Source organism: Hypanus sabinus, chromosome 1 (assembly GCF_030144855.1).
Source record: "Hypanus sabinus isolate sHypSab1 chromosome 1, sHypSab1.hap1, whole genome shotgun sequence".
In the NCBI taxonomy this organism is placed as follows: domain Eukaryota; kingdom Metazoa; phylum Chordata; class Chondrichthyes; order Myliobatiformes; family Dasyatidae; genus Hypanus; species Hypanus sabinus.
In genome coordinates, this window is record NC_082706.1 from 195,720,839 (window position 1) to 195,744,419 (window position 23,581).

Here is a 23,581-nt window from a genome sequence, read left to right on the forward strand (position 1 = left end):
CCCCCTTGTACCTAATTCCAAGCTTTAAAACTGTGCCCCTTCATGTTAGTCATTTCAGCCCTGGGAAAAAGCCTCTGACGATCCACACAATCAATGCCTCTCATCATCTTATACACCTCTATCAGGTTATCTCTCATCCTCTGTCACTCCAAGGAGGAAAGGCCGAGTTCACTCAACCTATTCTCATAAGGCATGCTCTCCAATCCAGGCAACATCTTTGTAAATCTTCTCTACACTCTCTACAGTATCCACATCCTTCCTGTAGCGAGGTGACCAGAACTGAACCCAGTACTCCAAGTGGGAGCTATTTTAATACCATTTCTCAGTCCTTGTTTCAAATATTCCAGCACTTGGGTCCAAACCACCTTCATCAAGAATTCTCGACACACACCCCCTCTGCCTACCAGCCTGTACTTTCGATACAAGGTGTATCCTTGGATGTTGAACTCTCAACAATCATCTTCTTTCAGCCACCATCATACTTAACAATCTCTAACTGTGCCACAAGATCATCTATCTTATACTGTACACTGCATGCATTCAAACATAGCACCTTCACACCTGTATTCATCACCCTTTATGATTCTGACCCCGTTATACTTTAACTCATCCAACTGACTGCAATTTTGCCCAATCATCTGCCTGTCCTTCCTCACAGTCTCACAACACTCCACACCTACTTGTATACCAGCCCCATCACTCAGGTTCTCATCGCTGTGCTAGGTTAGTTTAAACAGCTCTAGCAAACCTGCCACAAAGATACTGATCCCCCTCGGATTCAGGTGTAACCCATGCTTTTTGTAGAGACCATACCATTCCCCAGAATATACCCCAATGATCCAGAAATCTGAAACCCTGCCCTCTGCACCAATTCTTCAGCCACCTATTCATCTGCCAGATCATCCTATTATTAGCTTCATATTTACCACCAGCTGGAAGTGTAGACATATGCAATTAGAATCTGGATCATATGTAAGACATTGGAAAAACAAGTGATTGATTTTAATTCCACTATCTCACTGAAGTAACCATGGTTGAATAAAGGCTTCATGAGTTGTTTTACTTCTTAATTTGTATATCCATCAGGGTCCTGGAAAATATTGCATTCTATCTACATAATTTGCATGATAACAAAGCTTAAAGTATTCTCAAAAAAATACATTGTGGTTGGCAGAATCACAGATGGTGTACAGAAGCAAAACAGATCAGCTTGTTGAGTGGTGTTGTAACAGCAAGCTTGCACTCAGCGTCTGCAGCACCAAAGAGGTGATTGCAGACTTCAGGGAGGAGAAGGCAGGAGAATGTGCTCCAATCTGCATTGAAGAGTTAGTGGAGGAAACGGTGAGCAATAATTTTAAAAAATTTCAAATTCCTTAGCATCAGCATCTCAGCGGATCTGTCCTAGGGTGTGACACAACTGATGCAATCATGGCAAAGGCACACCAACGACTGCACTTTATTAGGAGTCTGAGGAGATTTGGTATGTCATCAAAGTCTAGCAAGTTTCTACAGATGTACCATGGAGAGCATCCTGACTGGTTACATCACTGTCTGGTACAGAGGTGCCAATCCACAGGATTACAAGAGGCTTCAAAGGGCTGTAGACTCAGTTAGTTTCTGTATAGGCAGAAAATTCGTCATCATCAAAGCCACCTTCAAAAGGTAGTGCCTCAAGAAGGCAGTATCCATCATAAAAGTTACTCAGCATCTGGGACATGCCCTCTTCTCGCTACTAAAATGAAGAAGGAGAAACAGGTGTCCCCACCTTTATAAAGGTAGAGCGTTCCTATGAACCCTTTCTTAAGCTGAAATGGCGTAAAGCAAAGAACCATTAATTTATGTGGGAAACATTTTCGTAGAAGTGAAAATCCTCTTTGTAATGTGAAAACAGGTTACCAACATAGGTCTTCTGTAAAAGTGAAGTGGCGTAAAGCGAACATTTGTAAAGCGGGGGACCTGTACAGGAGACTGAAGACCCACACTCAATATTTTAGGAAAAGTTTCTTCCTCTCTGCCATCAGATTTCTGAACAGTCTATGAATTTATGTAGACTACTTTGCTATTCCTCTTTTGCAGTACTTTTTTTTATATTGTAAGTAACGGTAATTATTTTTGTGTATTGCACTCTACTGCTGCTGCCAAACAACAGATTTCATGATTTATGTCAATTATGTGAAGTGTGAAATTTAAAATATACAATAAGAAGGAAATCCTATATTCATCTTTCTTGAGTATGGCAATAACCTAACTGGATATCCATAAGTATGGAGATGCACCGAAGTAAAAGATTCTCCACCTACAATTAAGTAGAATATCCCAATGCCACCCCCTGTGCTGTACATTATAGATAACGGGCTGAGCTGCAACTTGTCATATCTACGTATCAACTCACCATCAAACTCTTGATTCACCACTCCACACTGCAGGGCAATCAGCTGATATTTGCCATTGCACTGATTTTGCTGAGTTAAGGATAACCCCTACTTATCTTTCACCCTCAGCCTATGACCTCTTGTTCTAGTCTCATGCAACCTCAGTGGAAAAAGCCTGCGCTCCTCCCAATTTTTAATACCTCCGTAAGATCTCCGTATTCTCTTAAGCACCATATTCTGTAATTCTACGTACTTCTGTAAGACCTCTGAATTATTTTCATGTTCAGCATATCTAAATTGGCAGCTTTTTGTTTTCTCCCCAAGATTATATAAATGATGCTGACACAGATGGTACCCTCAAAAACTCAGGGCGGCCTCCATTTTTCCATCACACTAGGAGCAGAATTTACGATAAGAATTAAGCTGTGAAGCCAGTAAAAAAAACATTGTTTCCCTTGTATGCACCATAAATATCCCAGAAATAACCTTCATTGTGTTTCACTCAGGAATAAAATGTTCTTCAGTGACATAATGCTGAATAAAAACAGAATTATGCAATTGAATTTCAAGGCATTCATAATTGTCAGGTTACAACAAATTGCCTATACTCACAGTTCAGCTTAAAGCTTGAAACATCAGCAAATTTAGATCTGCGTTTGTTTCACTTTGACTAACGTATTTAACACAGTTAACAATATGACTTTTACTGCTGACAGCCTAAAATTTAATTGTACCATTTGGAAAAATGGATTGCTTAAGATATTCACTTGGGTAACCTTCCTTAAATGAGTCTTGTATTTTCTTGTGGTTGTTTTTGATGATTTGAACAACCAGTGGACTTACAATAGAACAAAAATATTTATTTATTTATTTGGCTACAGAATGGAGTAGGCCCTTCTGGCTCTTTGAGCCCCGGTGCCCAGCAACCTCTGATTTAACCCTAACTTAACCATGGGGAAATTTATAATGACCAATTAACCCACCAACCAACACATTATTGAACCATTGGGAGACAACCGACACAGACATGGGGAGAACATACAAACTCCTTACAGGCAGCAGTAGGAATTCAACCTAGAGCTCCTGTACTGTAAAGCATTGTACAAACCATTATGTTACCGTACACCTTGCTTACACCCAAACTATTTCAATGGAAGGCACTATTAAGTTGGCCACAGAAATGTAAAATCTCCCCATGATTCCTCTGCATAATCCCTGCAGCTTCACGTAATCTTCACATTGTTTTTAAGCTTTCATTTATATAATCCCAATATATTTCCAACAGGACATTCTATTATTTTTCAGGAATAACATTCTTTTGCGAGAGAATACAAAATTTGCTTATTGAGAGCTTTTTGAAATTTATTTTAATTTATTGTGACTCAGTGTGAAGTAGGCTCTTAATGCCCATCAATCCAGCCACACAGCAACCCCTGATTTAACCCTAGCCTAATCACAGACACCTTATAATGACCAATTAACCAGCCAACTGGTAGGGGTTTGGGAGGAAACCGGAGCACCTGGTGGAAACCCACGTGTTCATGGGGTGAACGTACAAATCCCTTACAGACAGCCACCCAGGCCACCTGTACTGTAAAGCATTGTGCTACCGTGCCACAAATATGAATGCCTTGAAATTCAGTTGCATGATTCGATTTTTATTCAACGTTATAACACTTCCTGGCAGTCCGCACACTCGATATTTCAATAAATCAAAAGCAGCCACTCTGTCCTCCCACAATAAACTCAAGATCTCTTCAAAATTTCAAGCCTTCATCGATCCCAAAGTACATTCAAATATGGATTAGCCGAAGTGCATGTTAATCAAAGAGCTGTCAGTTCGATTGATTCCTCCCACGATTCATGTTAGAGTGGAATAACCTTGGAATGAATAAATATGAGTTTCTTGTGACGAGATCTCAGCCAAGGTATTTAAAGTTAAGTCTTGCTAAATCCAGTACACATGGCAACCTTGGTGTTTATTACTTTATTGTAATATATAGTATGTCAATTTGTTACTTCTGCATTGTCAATAGGGTTGAAAAATCAAAATAAGTAATTTTCAAACTTAAACCAAAGAACATTCAGGAAATATCTGTTGGTTTGTTTGCCTTTACAGATGTGGCTATTTAAGCTGTTAGACTATGTATGTACAATAACCACCCTTCATAATTTTATTCAGAAGATTACGGTATATATAACCCAGAGCAACAACAGCACAAATCTTGATCACGGGTAGACCATCTGAAGAGTTTGGAATGAGCTCAATTCTTTTGTATCAAATTTTAATATCATAATCATATATAATTCTGTTTTGATATAGTATGCAAAATGCTCCATTTTATTTTGAACAAAAGTGCATTTCACTTTTTGTTTTAATTGCAACACATTCAACACGACAGACTCAATCAAATCAATCTTACCGTGACAGCTGGGCAAAGCTCTATTCCACCCAGGTCTTCCATCATCTCCCATGATGCATGTAAGTGTTGAATAACCTTGGAGCACGTAGCCTGCATTGCAATAGTACGTAACAGTCGATCCTAGTTTAAAGTCACTTCCCAGTCTGGTACTGTTCATGACATTCCCGGGATCAAAGCATGATTCCCGAAGTTTTGCTAAATGAACAAAAAGAAGGAAAAGCTCAAAAAAATCTCTAACACCTTTGCTTTTTGAGGACAATGTTTTTTACCATTTCTCTATTATTTTTTAATAAAATTTACATATCTAGAATTAGAATTCTTCATAATAAAGAGCAAGTACTTTCTCAGAAGAAAGCAAATGTCTCAGTTTACCACACAGTTAGACTACCATGAAAACTGAAGTCTTATCGAGCTGCATTCAGAAAATAAAACTCACTAGGAGTGAGAGTGAAACTAGTGGTCATGGGTTTAGGGTGAAAAGTAAAATGTTTAAGGGGAAGTTCTCTACTCAGAGGGTGGAGAGAGTGTGGAATGAGCTGCCAGCGTAAAATGGTGGATGCAGATTTGGTTTCAGCATTTAAGTGAAATTTGCGTAGGTACATGTTTGGGAGGGATGTGTTGGGCTATGGTCTGGGAGCAGGTTGATGAGACTAGGCAGCATAATAGATTGGTATGGACTAGGTGGGCCAATGGACTTGTTTTTGTGCTGTAGTTGTCTATGACGCCATGGAGAAGGTCATTCAGCACAGAACTGATGGAAGGTCATTGACTTGCAATGTTAGCTCTGATTTTCTATTCACAGATACTCTGTAACTTGTTGAGGACTTAGAGTGGGGTTTTACTTGTGGGAACTAAACAAAGAATTTGGAGTTATTGTGACTGATGCACTGAAAGTAAATGTAAGGTTCCAGAGGGCACAGCCTCAGAACAGAAGGACATCCCTTTAGAACAGAGATGAAGAGGGATTTCTTTAATCAGAGGGTGGTGAATCTGTTCAATTTATTGCCGCAGCTGGCTGTGGAGGTCACTTCATTGGGTATAGTTGAAGAGAGGCTGTCATGGACTTGATTAGTAAATGTGTCAAAGATTATGGGGAGAAAGCAGGAGCAAGGGGTTAAGAAGGATAATAAATCAGCCATGATGGATGGCAGAGCAAACTCAATTGGTCTAATTCTGTTCCTAGGTCTTATGGCCTTATGGAAAACATTAAGAGAAGGTAGAGTGAACGGATTCCATTAGCAATGGACATCCAGTTATTTTCTTTTCTGAGATATACAGTAACATGAGAAATTTTTGCTTTGAATTTGAAAGAGAAAGACAATGGACAAGTATATCTGTGGCCATCATGGAAAAAAAACAGAGACCAATCAGAAGACAGTGAAACTAAAACTCACATATGCAAAGGTTTTAATTAATTTAACTGATTAATTTGGCTTTGTAATTTTCCATTAAATGAATATAACTGTATATGTGATATCATTTCGAGTAACAGTGAAAAAGGCTAAATCAAAACTGGTAATTTGGTTGATATTTCATGTAACTAATGATCTGTCTACAGGCTTTCCTCAGTTACCATATGGAAGCTTATTGCTCCTCACAGGCTTGTATAAATGTAGCAGACCTACAATATAATACAGTTGGTGGCACTCCAACTGTGTCCTAATGCTACATTCCCTGTGGCCAACAGTGGAACATGAATATTGCAGCCTAGTGTTCTGGCTTCTCCAACTGGTTGTGATAGGGGCTTTCTATTTACAGGGAATGAGACCCTGATCTGGTCAGATTCTTGTCAGTCCGGCTGGAGCTGGCAATGATGAGGATGTCTGAGTCAGTCAGGTGCTCAACATAGGAGTGGAGGATGCAGGTAAATGAGCATCATTCATGGGGAGCAAGTTACTCCAAGGAAAGTCTACGCCAATTTAACAGAGCAACCTTGGCTCTTCTGACAGTTGAAAGGGGTAAGGACTAAATGTTAAGCAGAATACTCATGTGTTAATTTATTATTGAATATGCAAGATGCAAATCAAAACTGTGAGGTTAGACCACAAACTGCGTAATAATACACTGGGAATATTAACCAAACTACAGACAAATATAAACACAGCAAAAAACCAATTTATATAATCTCTCTGTGGTCAATGTTAGAACTGAAATGAGCTAAGTGGAAACATGCAGAAGACATGTAGAACAACTTAGACTCCTGCTATCCAATGGGACTGATGAAGTGGGAATTAAAGCCCATGTACTACACCCAGTAGAAGAAACATAATTATGAATCTTAATAAAAACAATTAAGAAAGCAACTAAATTGTCATTAATGTACAGATGGCTTGTGATATGAAGAGTGCCCGATGGCTGTGGGCCTGAAGTCACTAGAATTCAGAAGAATGAGGGGTGACCTCATTGAAACCTATCATACAGTGAAAGGCCTTGATAGAGTGGATGTGAAGAGGATGTTTCCTGTGGTGGGAGAGTTTAAGACCAGAGGACACAGGCTCAGAATTGAGGGTCAAATTTTTAGAACGAAGATGAGGACAAATTTCTTTAGCCAGAGAGTGGTGAATCTGTGGAATTCTTTGCTACAGGCAGCTGTGGAGGCCAAGTCTTTATATATATTTAAGACAGAGGTTGATAGATTCTTGATTGGTCAGGTCACAAAGGGATACGAGGAGAAGGCAAGAGATTAGAGCTGAGTAGAAAATTTGATCAGCTATGATGAAATGGCAGAGCAGACTCAATGGGCCTAATGGCCTAATTCTGCTCCTATATCTTATGTTGCCTATATCATTAATACCTATGCCACCAGGTTCAGGAACAGTTCTTACCCTTCAAGCATTGGACTCCGTGACCAGCATGGATAGCATTACTTGTCAGAACACTGAACTGATTCTAAAAACTATGGACTCACTTTGAAGGTCTCTGCAACTCATGCTCTCAGTGTTATTTATTTATTATTATTTTGTGAGTTTTTTGGTAGATGTACAATTTATCTTCTTTTACACAGTGGTTGTTTCTCCACCTAAGTTTGTACATAGAACATAGAAATCTATAGCACATTGCAGGAACGTTTGGCCCACAATGTTGTGCCAACCAATTATAGACAATAGACAATAGGTGCAGGAGTAGGCCATTTGGCCCTTTGAGCCAGCACCACCGTTCAATGTGATCATGGCTGATCATCCACAATCAGTACCCCGTTCCTGCCTTCACCCCATATCCCTTGACTCCACTATCTTTAAGAGCTCTATCTAACTCTTTCTTGAAAGCATCCAGAGAATTGGCCTCCACTACCTTCTGAGGCAGAGCATTCCATAGATCCACAACTCTCTGGGTGAAAAAGTTCTTCCTGAACTCTGTTCTAAATGGCCTACCCCTTATTCTTAAACTGTGGCCTCTGGTTCTGGACTCCCCCAACATTGGGAACATGCTTCCTGTAGATTCTAGGAAATGGATTACAGGAAACTGCCTAGAAATTCCCTAGAGCAGTTTGTACGTAGTTTTTTATTGATTCTGTTGTGTGTTTTTTTTATATATTGTGAATGCCTGCAAGAAAATGAATCCTAGGGTAGTATATGGTGACATGCATGCACCTTGATTATACACTTACCTTGAATATTAAACTTTGCTAACCCTTCAATGTGGTTGAATTTTATATGCCTCCCCTGTACAGAACCAATGAATTAAATCACAACTGCTAGAATATAATGTCACGACTTTCTTGGGTCGTTGACACATCTACTTGGTTCTGGCAGGAGGTTGTTAAGTGTATTCAAATTGGGGTGATGTCACTGTACTGAAATTCCAATGCAATTTTAACTTCCCTGCATTCAATAAGATGTAGAGCGTAACTAAAAGAGGCAAAATAGCTATCTGTCTATATATTTATTTATTAGAGACTTAGGACATTAACAAGTCCTTTAGGCTCAACGAGCCTGCTCTGCTCAATTACACCCATGCCCTTGGAATTAGGGAAGAAACCAGAACATACAGAGGAAACCCACATGGTCAAGGGTAGAATGAATACACTCCTGACAGACAGCAGTGGGAATTGAACCCAGGTTGCTTGTGCTGTGAATACTAACTCTAACAGCTATGCGAGTGTATCACACTGTAATATCAAGAATAAATCAAGAGCACTTTTTTTAATGAAGCCTGTGGTATATAGCAGGATTTTTGATCTTCATAAATCCGGAGAGTGGAGAGATAAGCAGCTAGTAGGATGTTACTGAGGTATTACAATTAAAAAGAACTTCTAAAATATGGGCGGATAAACTACTTAATTCTCAACTACAAGTTAAAATTCTCCGTGTGATGCATGTAATCTCGTAAATCTCCAGGACAATTTTAGCTCTGAAATTGTCTCACTGTCATCTAATACCAAAGGGTTAGCTTTTAGGAATTATTTTTTGTATAATTGAAAGGATTATAGAGCTCCAGTATGGAGTTATCCAACCGCAAAACTGGAAAATTGATGCCTTTCTTATTCAAAGTTGGCATGAAGACAGCACATTTAAGAATTAAATTTTCTTAATTTCTCTCATGAAGGCATTGACTCTTGATTGAATATGGATCTACGGCTGGCAGCTGCTCCATGCTTCTCATCCATCTGGGCTTGACAGCTAACGTTGCCAAGCTATCTGAATGCAAAACACTTAGGCAAGTCCAAATTCATAACTTTACTCGAAACCGGTACAGATTACTGGCTACTCTGGCTAATGAACATGAGTTGACCATTGTCAACATTGTTCCTCCTATTTAGTTTAATTAACACCATCAGCACCAGTTGTAATATCATTACAACTGTAAAGTCAGTAACAATAGAAACTCGAATTCCCGATCTGTGAAAATTAGTCATCTAGTGGAATGAAATTTTCAGGCTTCGCTATATTGCCTACCAGATGACCAACAGGAGAAGTATTAGCATTTATACATTATCTTTTGCTGCACCATTGTACATTATATTTTATAATTCTTCAAACCAAATAGTGGGGAAAAGGAAGATTTGACAATGTTAGCCTCCATGTTTGTAAAAGTATCTTTGTATTGATAAGACTGCCAGGAGCATCCACTGCTCTCTGTAAGGAGTTTATATGTGACTCTGTGAGCTTCCTCCAGATGCTCTGGTTTCCTTCCACAATCCAAAGACATACCAATTGGTCATTGGAAATTGTCCTGTGTTTAGGCTAGGGTTTAATAGGGGGTTGCTGGGCAACATGTCTCAAAGGGCTGGAAGGGCCTATTCTGCACTGCAACAGAATAAACAAATAAATGAAAGAATAAATGAATAAATACATCTGGCTGGTTTAAGTACGTAAAAGTTTAACATTCAAAATAACTTCAAAGTAAATTTATTTTCAAAATGTGCATACACCATACTACTCTGAGATTCATTTTCTTCCAGACATTCACTGAAGAAGAAAGAAATATAATAGAATCAACGAGAAGCTACTTAGAAAGTCTGACAAGCAGTGAATGTGCAAAAGAAGACAAACTGTGCAAATACAAAAAAAACAATAACAATATTAAATCTGTTGAAAATTAATAACACTGGGAACATGAACTTGAAGGTGAGACCACAGGTTGTGGAGTCAGTCCAGTGTTGAGATGAGTGAAGTTATCTGGTCTGGGTCAGGAGTCTGATGGGTGAGAGGTAATAACTGTTCCTGAACCTCATGGTGTGGGTCCTAAGACTCCTGTACTTCCCACTTGATCATAAGAGTGAAAAGAGAGCATGGCCGGAATGGTGGCTGTCTGTCAAAGTGGATGCTGCTCATTGGTGTTGTAGCTGTGATGGTGTGGAGATCTTTATTCAAGAGCAAAAGTATCAGTCTTTGGCCTTCAGGAAAAAGAAGGAATTCTATTAAAATATATTGTTTGCAATTAAAGTTGCAATAAAGCAAACAAAACAGTATGGATAAATTGCAGTGAAATTATTAATATGATGATTTGCTTTAGGTTATGATTTTGGAATAAATATTTGCCACAGTATTGGGAATGAGTCACTATTCTTCAAATTAATGCTGAGGGATTGTGTCTGCCCATTTAATAGAACTGATAAGAATTAGTTTGGAATCTCATTTTGACATGGTTAAAAATTCCTGATGTCTTGCTAAGACTTCACTCCATTTCATCAAATAGAAATCAAACTGATCAGAACTGAAATCCTTTCATTGTATATGGTCCAATAGTAAATGGATTAAAAAATGAACTTTTCCCTTCTTAGCACTTATGTTGATAAACAAATTGTTCTGCATTATAGATAAAAATGAAATTCATCTTCTCAGTTCTCAGTAAAATGCTTCTCCTCAATGAAACTTAAACCACAGTTATCTACACAGCTCTTTGGTTTTGTCATTTTGGTGATGCTTCATTTGTTCTTTTTATATTCTTCCATGACATTCCTGACTTAAAAACAATATGCACTCAGAGGTCAATTTATTATATACTTCCTGTGCCTAATAAAGTGGCCACAGAGTGTATGTTCATGTTCTTGTGCTGCTGTAGCCCATCCACTTCAAGATTCAACATGTTCTGGGTTCAGAGGTGCTCTTCTGCATACCACTGTTGTAACACATGGCTATTTTGGGTCACAATGATGCCAACGATCTTTGATAATATTTTGAAAACAAATGTAGTTTGAACTTTGAGTTTCTGTCACCTTCCTATTTGCTTGAACCAGTCTGGCCATTCTCTTTTGACCTCCCTCATTAGCAAGATATTTTTGCACACAGAACCGTCACTCACTGATTGTTTTTTTTTTGTTTCTAGCACCATTCTCTGTAAACTCTAGAGACTGTTGTGCATGAGAATGACAGGACATGAGCAGTTTTTTGAGATACTCAAACCACCCCATCTGGCACCAACAACAATTCTACAATCAAAGTCACATTTCTTCCCCATTCAAATGGTTGATCTGAACAACAACTGAACCTCTTGACAATATTTGCTTTTAAGCAGTGACTTGCTGCCAAGGATTAGCTGATTAGATAATTGCATTAACAAGCAGGTGTACAGGTGTACCTAGTAAAGAGGCCACGGGGTGTATTTGTATAATGGAATTCCTTCTTTATCTGCTGAGAAAAGATGTTTCTTTTGTTATTGGGTAAACCATATCTAAATCAGCCAATATGTATTTCTGGCAGTCTATCAATAAAAATATCCTTCTACAAAAATGGAGGCCAACGTTCTCAAATCATTCCTTTCCATAATGAAACTATTTCAATGCTTCAGGCTGAAAAATTGCCAGCAGTAAAAATAAAGCACTTAAAACTGCAGGAAAAAAAAAGGATTTCCAAACAATCGTACAATACGGATTAGACTGTACGTGCATTTCAAACATTATCACCACAAATTCAAAAAAGTATTTTAAAGCAGAAAGTCAAAAATTACCACACTAACCTTTATATTCAATGTGAAATCCAGAAAAGCTAACAGAACCATCACTCCGAAATGCTAAGTGCATGCTATTTGAACTGCTTTCGATCCGTTCAGGCAGCTTATTATCGAGGAAGCTTCCAATCAGAGGGCTGTTGCTGTCTGGGCCATCATAAAGGTAAAGGAAGTCATAGTTGGGCTCCATGGTAAAACTGCAAAGTAGAAAGCACATGTGCTCAAGAAACATTTGCATTGGTATTTTACGCTTAAAGCAGAATTTTTCCACGAGATTACATCACCTACTTCAGAAGTGCACAAATTTGCTTACATATCAGAATCAGGTTTAATATCACCAGCATATGTTGTGAAATTTGTTGACTTTGCAGCAGCAGTACAATGCAATAAATGATAACAGAGGAAAAAAACCTGTAAATTACAGTACGTGCATAGGTATTAAATAGTTAAAGTAAATAAGTAGTGTTAAAAATGTTGTGAGGTAGTGTTCAAGGGTTCAATGTCCATTCAGAAATTGAATGGCTGAGGAGAACCAGGTGTTCCTGAATCTTTGAGTGTGTGCCTTCAGGTTTCTGTACCTCCTTTCTGATGGTAGTGACGAGAAGAGGCCACATCATGAGTCATGGTGGGTGCCGCAATTTTGAGACACCAGTCCTTTAAGATGTCCTGGATACTACTTGGGCTAGTGCCCATGATGGAGCTGACTAATCTTACAACTCCCTGTGGTTTACTTCGATCCTGTGCAGTAGTCTACCACCCATTCCAGACAGTGATGCAGCCAGCTTTTTCCACCAGAGTAAACATATGAACCATATGCTTACTGTATCTTCACATTTGTAACAGTATCAAGTTCAGCTTCTGCTTTAGCACAACTGCTGCCTGAAATCCAAGTTCATTGATTATGACTATTCCAAAATTCTCATGACTTGCCTCACATTTCCACTTTCAGAAGCAAGTTCACTAGAGCACTGCTGCCTGTCCCATAACCCCAATCAACATCATGCTTTTAGATCATTATTATTTCATGATTTTAAAACTCCCCCAAATATATAAATGGTGGCATGGTAGCAAAGTGGGTAGCACAACGCTTTACAGTACCAGCAACATAGGTTCAATTCCTGCCGCTGCCTGTAAAGAGTTTGTATGTTCTCTTTGTGACCGCAAGGGTTTCCTTCAGGTGCTCTGGTCTTCTCCCACAGTCCAAAGACATATGTTAATTGGTCATTGTAAATTGTCCCTTGATTAGGGTAGGAGTAAATCAGGAGATTGCTAGGTGATGTGGCTCGAAGTATCAGAAGGGCCTAGTCCAATCTGTATCTCAATCAATAACTCTCATTCAAATATTAAAACTCATTCACTCCATTGTGTGTGTGAATGTGTATGTTTGTGTAACTTTCTTTGTCCTGAGTATCAGAATCAGGTTTACTATCACTGACATAAGTCGTAAAATTTGATGTTTTCTTGAAGCAGTTTAATAGATAAAACATACTCTAATTTCTCACAATAAGTATATTACACAATTAATATGTAGTACAAAAGGAGATCAAAATTGGTGACTGGCCATTCAAAAATCTGATGGTGGTGAGGAAGAAGCTGTTGGGGATCACATATCTCCTCCTTAATGATAGCAATGAATAGAGGGCATGTCCTTGTTGAAGAGGGTCCTTAATGACAGTTGCTGCCTTTTTGAGATATTTCCTTTTGAAGATGTCCTCAATACTAGGGAAGCTAGAGACCGTGATGGAACTGGCTGAGTTTGCACCTGTCTGCAGCTTTTTCCATTGCTGTGCAGTGGCCAGACGGTGATGCAACCAGTTAGAATGCTCTGCACTGTACATCTGTAGAAGTTTGAGAGTCCTTGGTGGCACACATTTCTCCTCAAACTCCTATTGAAATATAACCTGCTGCCATGTCTTCTTTGTAATTGCATCTATATGTTGGGTTCTGAATAGATCTTCAGAGATACTAACGCCCAGGAAATTGAAACTGCTCACCCTTTCCACTGCTGATCCCTTATTGTGGACTGATGTTTGTCCCTCAACATTGTCTTCCTGAAGTCCATAATCAGTTCCTAGTGGCGGAATTACTCCTCAATCATCAGGCTCTTGAACAATAGTGAATAAATTTATTCATCTTCACTCGCCCCATCACATCCCAGTTCCCACAACCTATCGCTCACTTTCAACGACTCTTCATCTCACTTTCTCAATATTTGTTGCTTATTTATCCATTTATTTATTTATTCATTCATTGATCAATTTATTTATTTATTTATTTATTTATTTATTTATTTATTTGTTTGTTTATTTGTCTATCTATCTATTTATTTGTTTGTTTGTTTGTTTGTTTATTTATTATTTTTTTCTTTTTTCCCACAGTTTGTTGTTTTTTGTACCTTGGTTGTTGACCATCCTGTTGGGTTGTGGTCTTTCATTAATTCTATTCTGTTCCTTCTGAATATTGTGAATGCCTGCAAAAAATGAAGCTGATGCTGCCTGGATTGGAGAGTGTGCCTTATGAAAATAAGTTGAGTGAACTTGTTTTTTCTCTCCTTGAAGGGTGAGAGGTGACCTGATAGAGGTGTATAAGATGTTGAGAGACACTGATCATGTGGATAGCGAGAGGCTTCTTTTCCAGGGTTGAAATGACCAACATGAGGGGGTATAATTTTAAAGTGCTGGGAAGTAGGTACAAGGGGGATGTCAGAAATAAGATTTTCACACAGAATGTGGTAGGTGCGTGGAATAGAAAAATAGAGGGCTATGTGGTAGGGTTTTCTAGGCAGTTTCTAGAGTAGGTTACATGGTTGGCACAACATTGTGGGCTGAAGGGCCTGTAATGTGCTATAGATTTCCATGTTCTATGTTTTATGTTCTCTGGTGTATACTGTATATTGTACCATATATATACTTGGATCATAAGTTTACTTTGAACCTGGTCTTGCAGCCACTGAGTGCAAATCTCTTTCACGACTCTAACTCTGGTACTTTACACATCCCCCCACTCTCTACACACAGCAGTTGACAATTTCCCTTCAATTATCAATAGTGTAGATTCTTCAGTACCCTCACCGAAATCGATCTTTTCATTCTTCATCCTCCAGATCCTCCACAAAATATTTCTTTATTCCACTCTGTTCCATAGAATCATAATCATCACTCATTTTGTGGCACAGAATTTGGTTCAAAAGTCTAACTTGCCCGTTGGTTGAGAAGGGAATATTTTGGATCTCACTTCTTAACTTATGGTCAACTGTTTCATGGTTTTCAGGACTTAAAGGTGCTTTTTAAATGTAATCAAAGTTTCTTACCCCACCATCTTTCAGGTTATGAGTTCAAGCTGCTCAAAAGACCATAAGACGCAAGAGCAGAACTAGGCCATTCAGCTTATTGAATCTGCTCCGCCATTAGGTCATGTCTGACTTATTATCCACCTCAACACCAGTCTTCTGCCTTCTCTATGTAACCTTTGATGCCCCTATTAATCAAGGACCTAACAACCTCCACTTTTAATATACCCAATGACTTGGCTTCCATAGCTCTCTGTGGCAATGAATTAACTTGAATTTATGTTGCTTCATGACACATAACTGTTAATCTTGTTCATCATGACTCCAGCTTTCTTAACTTATTTAGCTCAATTAAATTTCCCTTAACTTTCTGCGCTCCAAATCTAATAATCATAGTTAGTTATTGACCATTACGCCATGAATGTTTAGGATGCAGTGAAGATCCTCCATCTGTGGGCCATGTAACTGTCACACACAGATACAGAGGGATTCTTCATTGCTGTTTCCATAGCAATTTCTCTTAACCAGTTAGGGTTGTTAGCCCTGAACTGAACCCCTGAAGCTGGAGGACCAGTAGACCGCTCGTTGTTTACTCTACCCTTTAACCTGTTCAGCATGGGTGATTCTTCCAAGAGGCAAAGCACAAGGCCCTGACTCCAGCCAACATAGCTCTCTGGGTCATTGAGACATGCAAGCCTCCAAACCCTGTGACAAGGTTGTGGCTTTCTTGGAGATAACAGTCATAGGCCTGGTTAAATTCTTCTTGTAAAATAACCCTAGCAATATCTTCATAATGAAGACATTAGATGTGATAGACACTGGAACCTGAAGAGGACAGAAGATGCTGGACATAAGCAAAAGTCTTGACCTGAAGTATCAAATGTCCATTGCCCGCCACAGATATTTGTGACCCACTGAGTTCCTTGAGTAACTTATGTGTAACATCTTCATAAACTTTTTCTATTGCTATCTTAGCTTCATGCAGACGTCATATCCTTCCTCTATGCTGTCAGCAGGAATCCAATGTGTATGTCTTATATATGCTATATCTGTCTTATATGTGTTATATCTATCATATATGTTATATCATTCTTGGATGTGTTATATATGCTTTGTGCTGTGTATGACTGTTGGTACTATGATTTGCACCTTAGCCCTGGAACAATACTGTTTCATTTGGCTGTATTCATGGGTATTCATCTTACAATTAAATGATAATTAAACTTGAACTATTGAACTATCATCATTGTTTTAATTTTATATCTTAGATTTTTTTCTCTGTGTTAAAAGTGCAACAGAAAGGTTGCAAAAATGTCACAATTTTTTAAATTTAGCTTTCCAGCTCAGTGCAGTTTGCAGATTGTGGAAGAAAGAGGCAGCATTTAATGGCATTCCTTTTAGGCATGCAGCATAAAAAAAAATGTTTTCATGCGAACAATGCATACAGTTGAAAAATAACAGCTTGTGTTTTAATTTTGAGAACTAACGCTAATTAATCTTATTTGAAATATTTATCAACAGATAGGAGCTTTAAAAGGCAATAATTTGTGAGTAGATGGATACTAATATTCCTAAAATATGTTCAACACCAACAAAACCACCACGTATTTTCCTGATGATTAAAAGACATCAAAGTAGAGGCTCAACGTTTTAGGAACAGCTTCTTCACCTTCATCATCAGATTTCTGAATATGACCATGAACCCATGAATATTACCTCCATACTTTGCTTTCTTTTAACAAAAAGCTATTCTTGACCTCTTCAAATCGGCTGGGTGCTTAGACTTATGTAGCATCACACCCGGGTTAGTCTAACGGGTATCAAAACTGCTCTGCATTGACTCCTCCTCTCCGAGTCATTCACTCTAACTCTATCTGTGTCAACTTTACAACATACCAGCATGACTGATCCCTCAAATTCGTCTGTCTCTTCATTCTTTGTGGTGATATTTTACCACAATTTACTTCAGAAAAGGTGTTATTCATAATGTTTTTAGCTGAAGTGAAGAGGTTCCATGAGAAAGACATGGATGAAGCAGATTCCAAACGCCAGAGTTTACAGACTTATGCAAGCGGTTTCTCTCTGAGAAATATTGCATCACATCTCATGTCCCTTGAAACTTTGCTTCTGCATGAGCTGCGTGAAAGCCAAGCTACAGAAGTGACATTCAGGTATGTCTATTCATGGCCTCCTCTACTGTTGCGATGAAGCCTCACTCAGTTTGGAGGTACAACATTTTATATTTCATCTGGGTAGCCTCCAACCTAATGGTATGAACGTCAAGTTCTCAAACCTGGTAATGTCCCTCCTCCCCCTCCCCCCACTTCACCATTCCCCATCTCCTTTTCCCTTTCTCACTTTATCTCCTTGCCTGCCCAACACCTCCCTCTCCATTTTTCTTTCTTTCATAGCCTTCTGTCCTCTCCTATCAGACAGCCCCTTCTCCAGCCCTGTATCTCTTTCTCCAATCAAATTCTCAGCTCTTTACAGCATATCTTCCCCTCCCCCCACCCCAGTTTCACCTATCATATGTTTCTCCCGCCCCTCCTCCCAGCTTTTAGCTCTGCTCCTCGTCTTTTCTTCTCCAGTCCAGCGGAAGAGTTTCGGCCTGAAAAGCCTACTGTACTCTTTACCATAGATGCTGCCTGGCCTGCTGAGTTCCTCCAGCATTTTGTGTGTGTTGTGCTGCCCTTGGGGCAAGTACATGAGTACAAAGGAGGCACACAGGGTCGAGGTGCAAAGTTATGATCCTTCAGAGGACTTGTGACAAAATATAGAATGAAGAACTCACAGAGTAACACACACCAAATGCATGATCGGAAATTAAGGGTATCGGGCTTATGCCATAATTTTCTGGCCCTGTTTACAAATGTTGTGAAGGGCTACAAGGCACTACAGGGAAGACAGACAAATTATAGTTAGCCTTACTATAAACATTTCAGTGGAAAGAAGTTAGTGAACTGCAATAACCCATAGAGACCCTGTCTATTCAAAAGCTGAACACACAGAGAAAATTATAGCATTAAAAGAAGCGTCTGCAGAGAGCACTGAGCTGCAGCAGCTCAAGTCACAGAAAATGGTAAATAATACTGATACCACCAACTAAGAATTAGATCTGGGACAGTGTTAGCCACTGGAAGGATTAATTAAAATGGAAAATCTTTGTTCAATTCATTTAGCAGCTTGAAAGCAATGGTGCGGTGAAAGGAAAAAATGGGATATATGATGCACGATTTCTTTCCAGAAAATAAATGACAGTGTTCAAAATAAAAAAAGAAAGATCTAGCTATTGTATTGTAAAGTCAGAAAGATCTAAGTTTGATGGTAGCAAGGCACCAAAGAAATAAGATAATTTTTTACAGTGCAAGAATAATATGTAAATAGCTTAGTACCTGGCTGGAATATTGCAAGGTTAAAGGAGCCATAAGCCATAACCAGAATTAGGCTATTCTTTCCATGGTCTGCTCCACTATTCTAACATGGCTGATTTATTATCTACCTCAACCCCATTCTCCTGTCTTCTCCCTGTAACTGTACTAATCAAGAACCTATAAACTTCTGCTTTAAATATTTTAAATGACTAGGCCTCCACAGTTGTCTATGGCAATGAATTTCACAGGTTTACTGCCCTCCGGCAAAAGAAGTTCCTGCTCATCTCTGTTCAAAAGGGATCTACTCTGCCTTCTTGTGGTTGTCAAGGTGAGGGACTTGTTTGGCTGAATGAGATGTTTTTTTAACATAATGTATTCAGCACCAGCACACAACAGGAGTAACACTTTTATCTGCAGACTAAGGATATTTCTGTCTCAGAATTTTAACTCAAATGTGTACATTTCCTTTCTTCCACAAGCTCTCCGGATTGCCAATTTAACAGCAATTTTGTCACACAACGTGTAGTTTTAACCTGTGGCATCGATCCCACCAGGAACTAAATCGAAAGTGCTCTCTCATTTCACGTAAAATGCCACAGCAATCTGAAATAGAATCCCTCCCTGCTAGCTAACAAGTAAGATCTCAGGTTGGGGGGTGACAGGTCCAATGAATCTCTAGGTTACCTTTCCAACCACAAAATCAAATTGGTTCTGGTGAGGACACTTACCATGTCGACACTACCTCCTCCCATAGATGCTGTCTGGCCTGCTGAGTTCTGCCAGCATTTTGTGTTTTTATTTATCTCTGGCATCTGCAGATTCACTCGTGTTACAATTACCATGAAGACCTTCTAAACTGGAGTAACACATCTGAACAAAAAACATGCTTCCCAAACACAAAAAAATCAGTTCAGTACCTGAACAATATATTTGAACTCACTTCCAGAAAAACAACTGTTTTAAATAATTGAGTATGGCAAATCTAATCAAGGAACTATATGAAATCAGAACATTGGTGTAAAAAGATTAATAATGCGGACATAGACTTACAATGCTTAAACTGAGTTGAATGCCCACCTCAGCACCTGGCAAACTTAAGTTCAGTTTATGAAATAACCTTGAATAAAATTCAAGAGTGGTATCATTAATGGTGGCAATGAAACTACTAAACCATTATGAAAATGTATCTGAAGAATGAGCCAGGGAATTAAAGGGTTAATGCATGAGGATCATTTGTTGGCTCTGGGCCTGCACTTGATGAAGCTTAAAAGAATGGGTGGGGAGGGGAATCTCATTGAAACCTATTGAATATGAGAAGACCTGGATAGAGTGGATGTGGAGAGAATGTTTCCTATAGTGGGGAAATCTCGGGCTAGAGGATGCAGCCTCAGAATACAAGGAAAGCCCTTTAGAACAGAAATGAAGGGGAATTTCTTGAGCCAGAGGGTGGTGAATCTGTGGAATTCATTGCCACTATTGGCTGTGGAGGCAAAGTCAGAAGGTATATTTAAAACAGAGGTGACTGGTTATTCATTAGTAAGGGCATCAAAGGTTATGGGAAGAAGGCAGGAGAATGGGGTTGAAAAGGAAAATACATCAGTCAAAATGGAATGATTGAGCAGACCCGATTGGCCAAATAGCCTAATTTTGCCCATCTTATGGTCTTGAAAGGTTTAACTGTAAACTAACAAATCAAAAGTTAGAAAATATATTAATTTATTTGTTCTTAGAATTGTCACAGAAGATCAATTTTATTTTTTAAAAATGAAAAGGGCTCAGAGTGTTAAGAAATTCATGTTTTTTTTCTGCTAAATCAAATTCTAATGCACGAAGAATAGAAAAAGAGAATTTGCAAGAGAACTGATCACATTCACTGAGGCCAATGTGGAGCAGCAACAAAAATCAATCAGTTCATGTTTCAAATGAACATTCACCTTGCAGATATTCACTTCAATTTATTTACTCAAGTCGAACAAAATAAACAAAAATAGAACAGATCAAGTCCAGGTATAGAACCTGAGTTGAAAACTGAAATTACTCTTAAAGCAGTAATTACTTCAGGATGGGAAGGCATCCGTGGTGTCAGTAATGAATAGAAATATACAAAGAAAACACTTGAAGTGTGTGAAAGGCATTTTTTTCTGAGATTTCATTCACATTGAGTATCTGGGAAAAGTTCAGGCCAGCACTTCTCACATTTTTCCATCATTAGAGTACTTGCACTCAACATCACAGAGTTTGACCTGTGATCCCAATTTTTAGAACTCTCTACGTATAAATCTGTCTTTTTCTGGTTGGCAAGGTATGAGGGATAAACTACATAGGTTGGTTCTGGGATCTCAACTTCTAACAACTTATTTCAATTAAAGGTAACTTAATAGAGGTAGTAATGATGATAAGAGACGTAGATAGAGTGGACAGGCAGAGATGTTTTTCCCAGGGTGGAAATGACTAATACAAGGGAGCATAATTTTAAGATGTTTAGAGGAAAGTATAGGAGGCTGTCATAGGTAGGTTTCCTTGATACAAATTGTGGAAGGGTCATAGAACGGGCCACTAGGGTGGTGGTAGAAGCAGGTGCATTAGAGTCAAAGAGTCACAGAAAAGTACAGCTCAAAAACAGGCCTTTTGGCCCATCAAGTTCATGCTGAAGCCAGTTAAACTGTCTACCCACACCAACCTGCAGCGGTACCATAGCCCTCCTCACCCCTACCATCTATGTACCTATCCAAACTTTGCATAAATGTTGAAATCCAGCTCACATTCACCACTTGTGCTGGCAGCTCGTCCCACACTCTCACGACTTTCTGAGTGAAGGAATTTCCCTTTGTGTTCCTCTTTTTACCTTTCACCCTTAGGCCATTGCCTCTGATTGTATTCCCACCCAGCCTCACTGGAAATTTAAGATACTCCTTTGAGAGCAACACAAGCAAAATGCTGGAGGAACTTAGCTGGCCAGGCAATATTTATGGAAAAGAGTAAATGGTCAATGCTTTGGGCTGAGACCCTTCCTCAGGACTGGAAAGGAAGAGAAGCCCTTGAAGAACCTTAGGGACATTCAAGATACCCTTGTATAGGTACATGGATGTTGGAAAAATGGAGGGCTGTGTGGGAGTGAAGGGTTAGATTGATCTTGGAGATGGTTAAAGAGCCTGCAGTATGCTGTAATGCTCTATGCTCTAGATCAGCCTTCCTCAACCATTTTGCCCTGGAGAAACACTTGAAGTAACTTCCAGGTCTCAGGAGCCCCTGTGTAAAAACTATTATATCTACAGATCATGATACGACAGTGTGCTTGGTAAGTTGTTGATATAAAAATCCAAAAATAATTGTCGATGCTCTTTTGAGTAGAGAATGAATCTTTAGCCAGACTTTATTGAAAAAAAAAACAGGTAGTTAAGCTTAGCTTACCTTTCTTGAAATTAATCTCCTTCTTTCCCATTCATAAATTTTTAAAACTCATAAGGTAAACATAATAAATTTCTATTAACTAACTGGCTTAAATCAAAATGGGATTGAATTGTTCTCAAGGTAGGCTCGGTAGATTTAATTTAAATAAAGGTTGTAAATTGATGTTAGTTACTGATAGTTTCAACATGAAAATTTATTGACAATGTTGAAAAGTAAAGTTACTAAAAACCATAAGCCAAAACAATATGAATAAAAATATAGCCTAAGATATAATTTTATGTAAGACTTTGAAAAAACATTTTCTACAAAGCGACATGATCAAGCTCAAATATAGGCCTAGAATGTGAAATCTGTGATTGATTTTGATGCACAAATATCCCAATCCTGGGTCAAAATTGAGATAAGCACACAAGGATTTCACCTTCAACTGCAATGAGATGATATTTATCCTTGCTCTTGATACTTGTTAAACAAGAAAAAGCTTGCTCACACATGTAAGAAGTTGAAAACTGAGGCAACATGTTCATTGCTTTCCTATGAATGGCAAGATACTTTTCTTTAACAGAAATCCAGAACTTGTCCAGGGACAGGTCAGTAAGTCTCATCATCATCAGAATGCAGCTCACAAACTTCTTCCTCTCCTCTGAAAGTCAAGTTCTCAGACTGAGCAGAAGATTCAGAGAAAGGATTCTTCACCCAGTCTTGAAAGGGTGGAAATATACTGTTCAATTTTGCTTTGCAGTTCTTCCAGGTGGCTTTCAACAAGACTTGAGCCTTTCTGGTATCTTTCCTCACTCTCAAGCCCAAGCAGCAGTGGAAGCATTTCAGGATTTCATTTTGCAACACGATTTTTCCCTTCAATTGTCCGCAAGACTGAAAAAGTTTTTTTGTTCTGGTAAGTCAGTCAGCAGCACATAAGGGGAAGTTAGGAGAGGTCATTTGGGAGGGAAGGGCTGATATCACAGCACAAGTTGGACGAGTCCACAAATGCTTGGAAAACACACTTCACTTTCCTCATCAGGCTTACGTCCTCTCCTCTATGCAATACAGTGCTCACCAATTATCAATGGCCTCCTCTATCTTGCATCAAAAACTGAGAATAGACACAATAGACAAGACAGTAGGTGCAGAAGTAGGCCATTCGGCCTTTGTAGCCGGCACTGCCATTCTCTGTGATCATGGCTGATCATACACAATCAGTACCCCGTTCCTGCCCTCTCCCCATATCCCTTGACCCCACTATCTATAAGAGCTCTATCTAACTCTCTCTTGAATGCATCAGAAGACTTGGCCTCCACTGCCTTCTGGGGCAGAACATTCCACATA

The 23,581-nt window shown here is 38.9% G+C and overlaps 1 protein-coding gene across 1 annotated transcript in view; it reads right to left on the reverse strand.

Moving 5' to 3' along the window:
- Positions 1-23,581, reverse strand: part of csmd3b (CUB and Sushi multiple domains 3b) — a 2,186,187-nt gene that overhangs the window by 309,191 nt on the left and 1,853,415 nt on the right. The window contains exons 29-30 of the mRNA XM_059983996.1: positions 12,194-12,381; positions 4,796-4,990 (exon numbers count right to left, since the gene is read on the reverse strand). Of these exons, the coding sequence (XP_059839979.1) occupies positions 4,796-4,990; positions 12,194-12,381 (383 nt within the window). The remainder of the gene's footprint in view (positions 1-4,795; positions 4,991-12,193; positions 12,382-23,581) is intronic.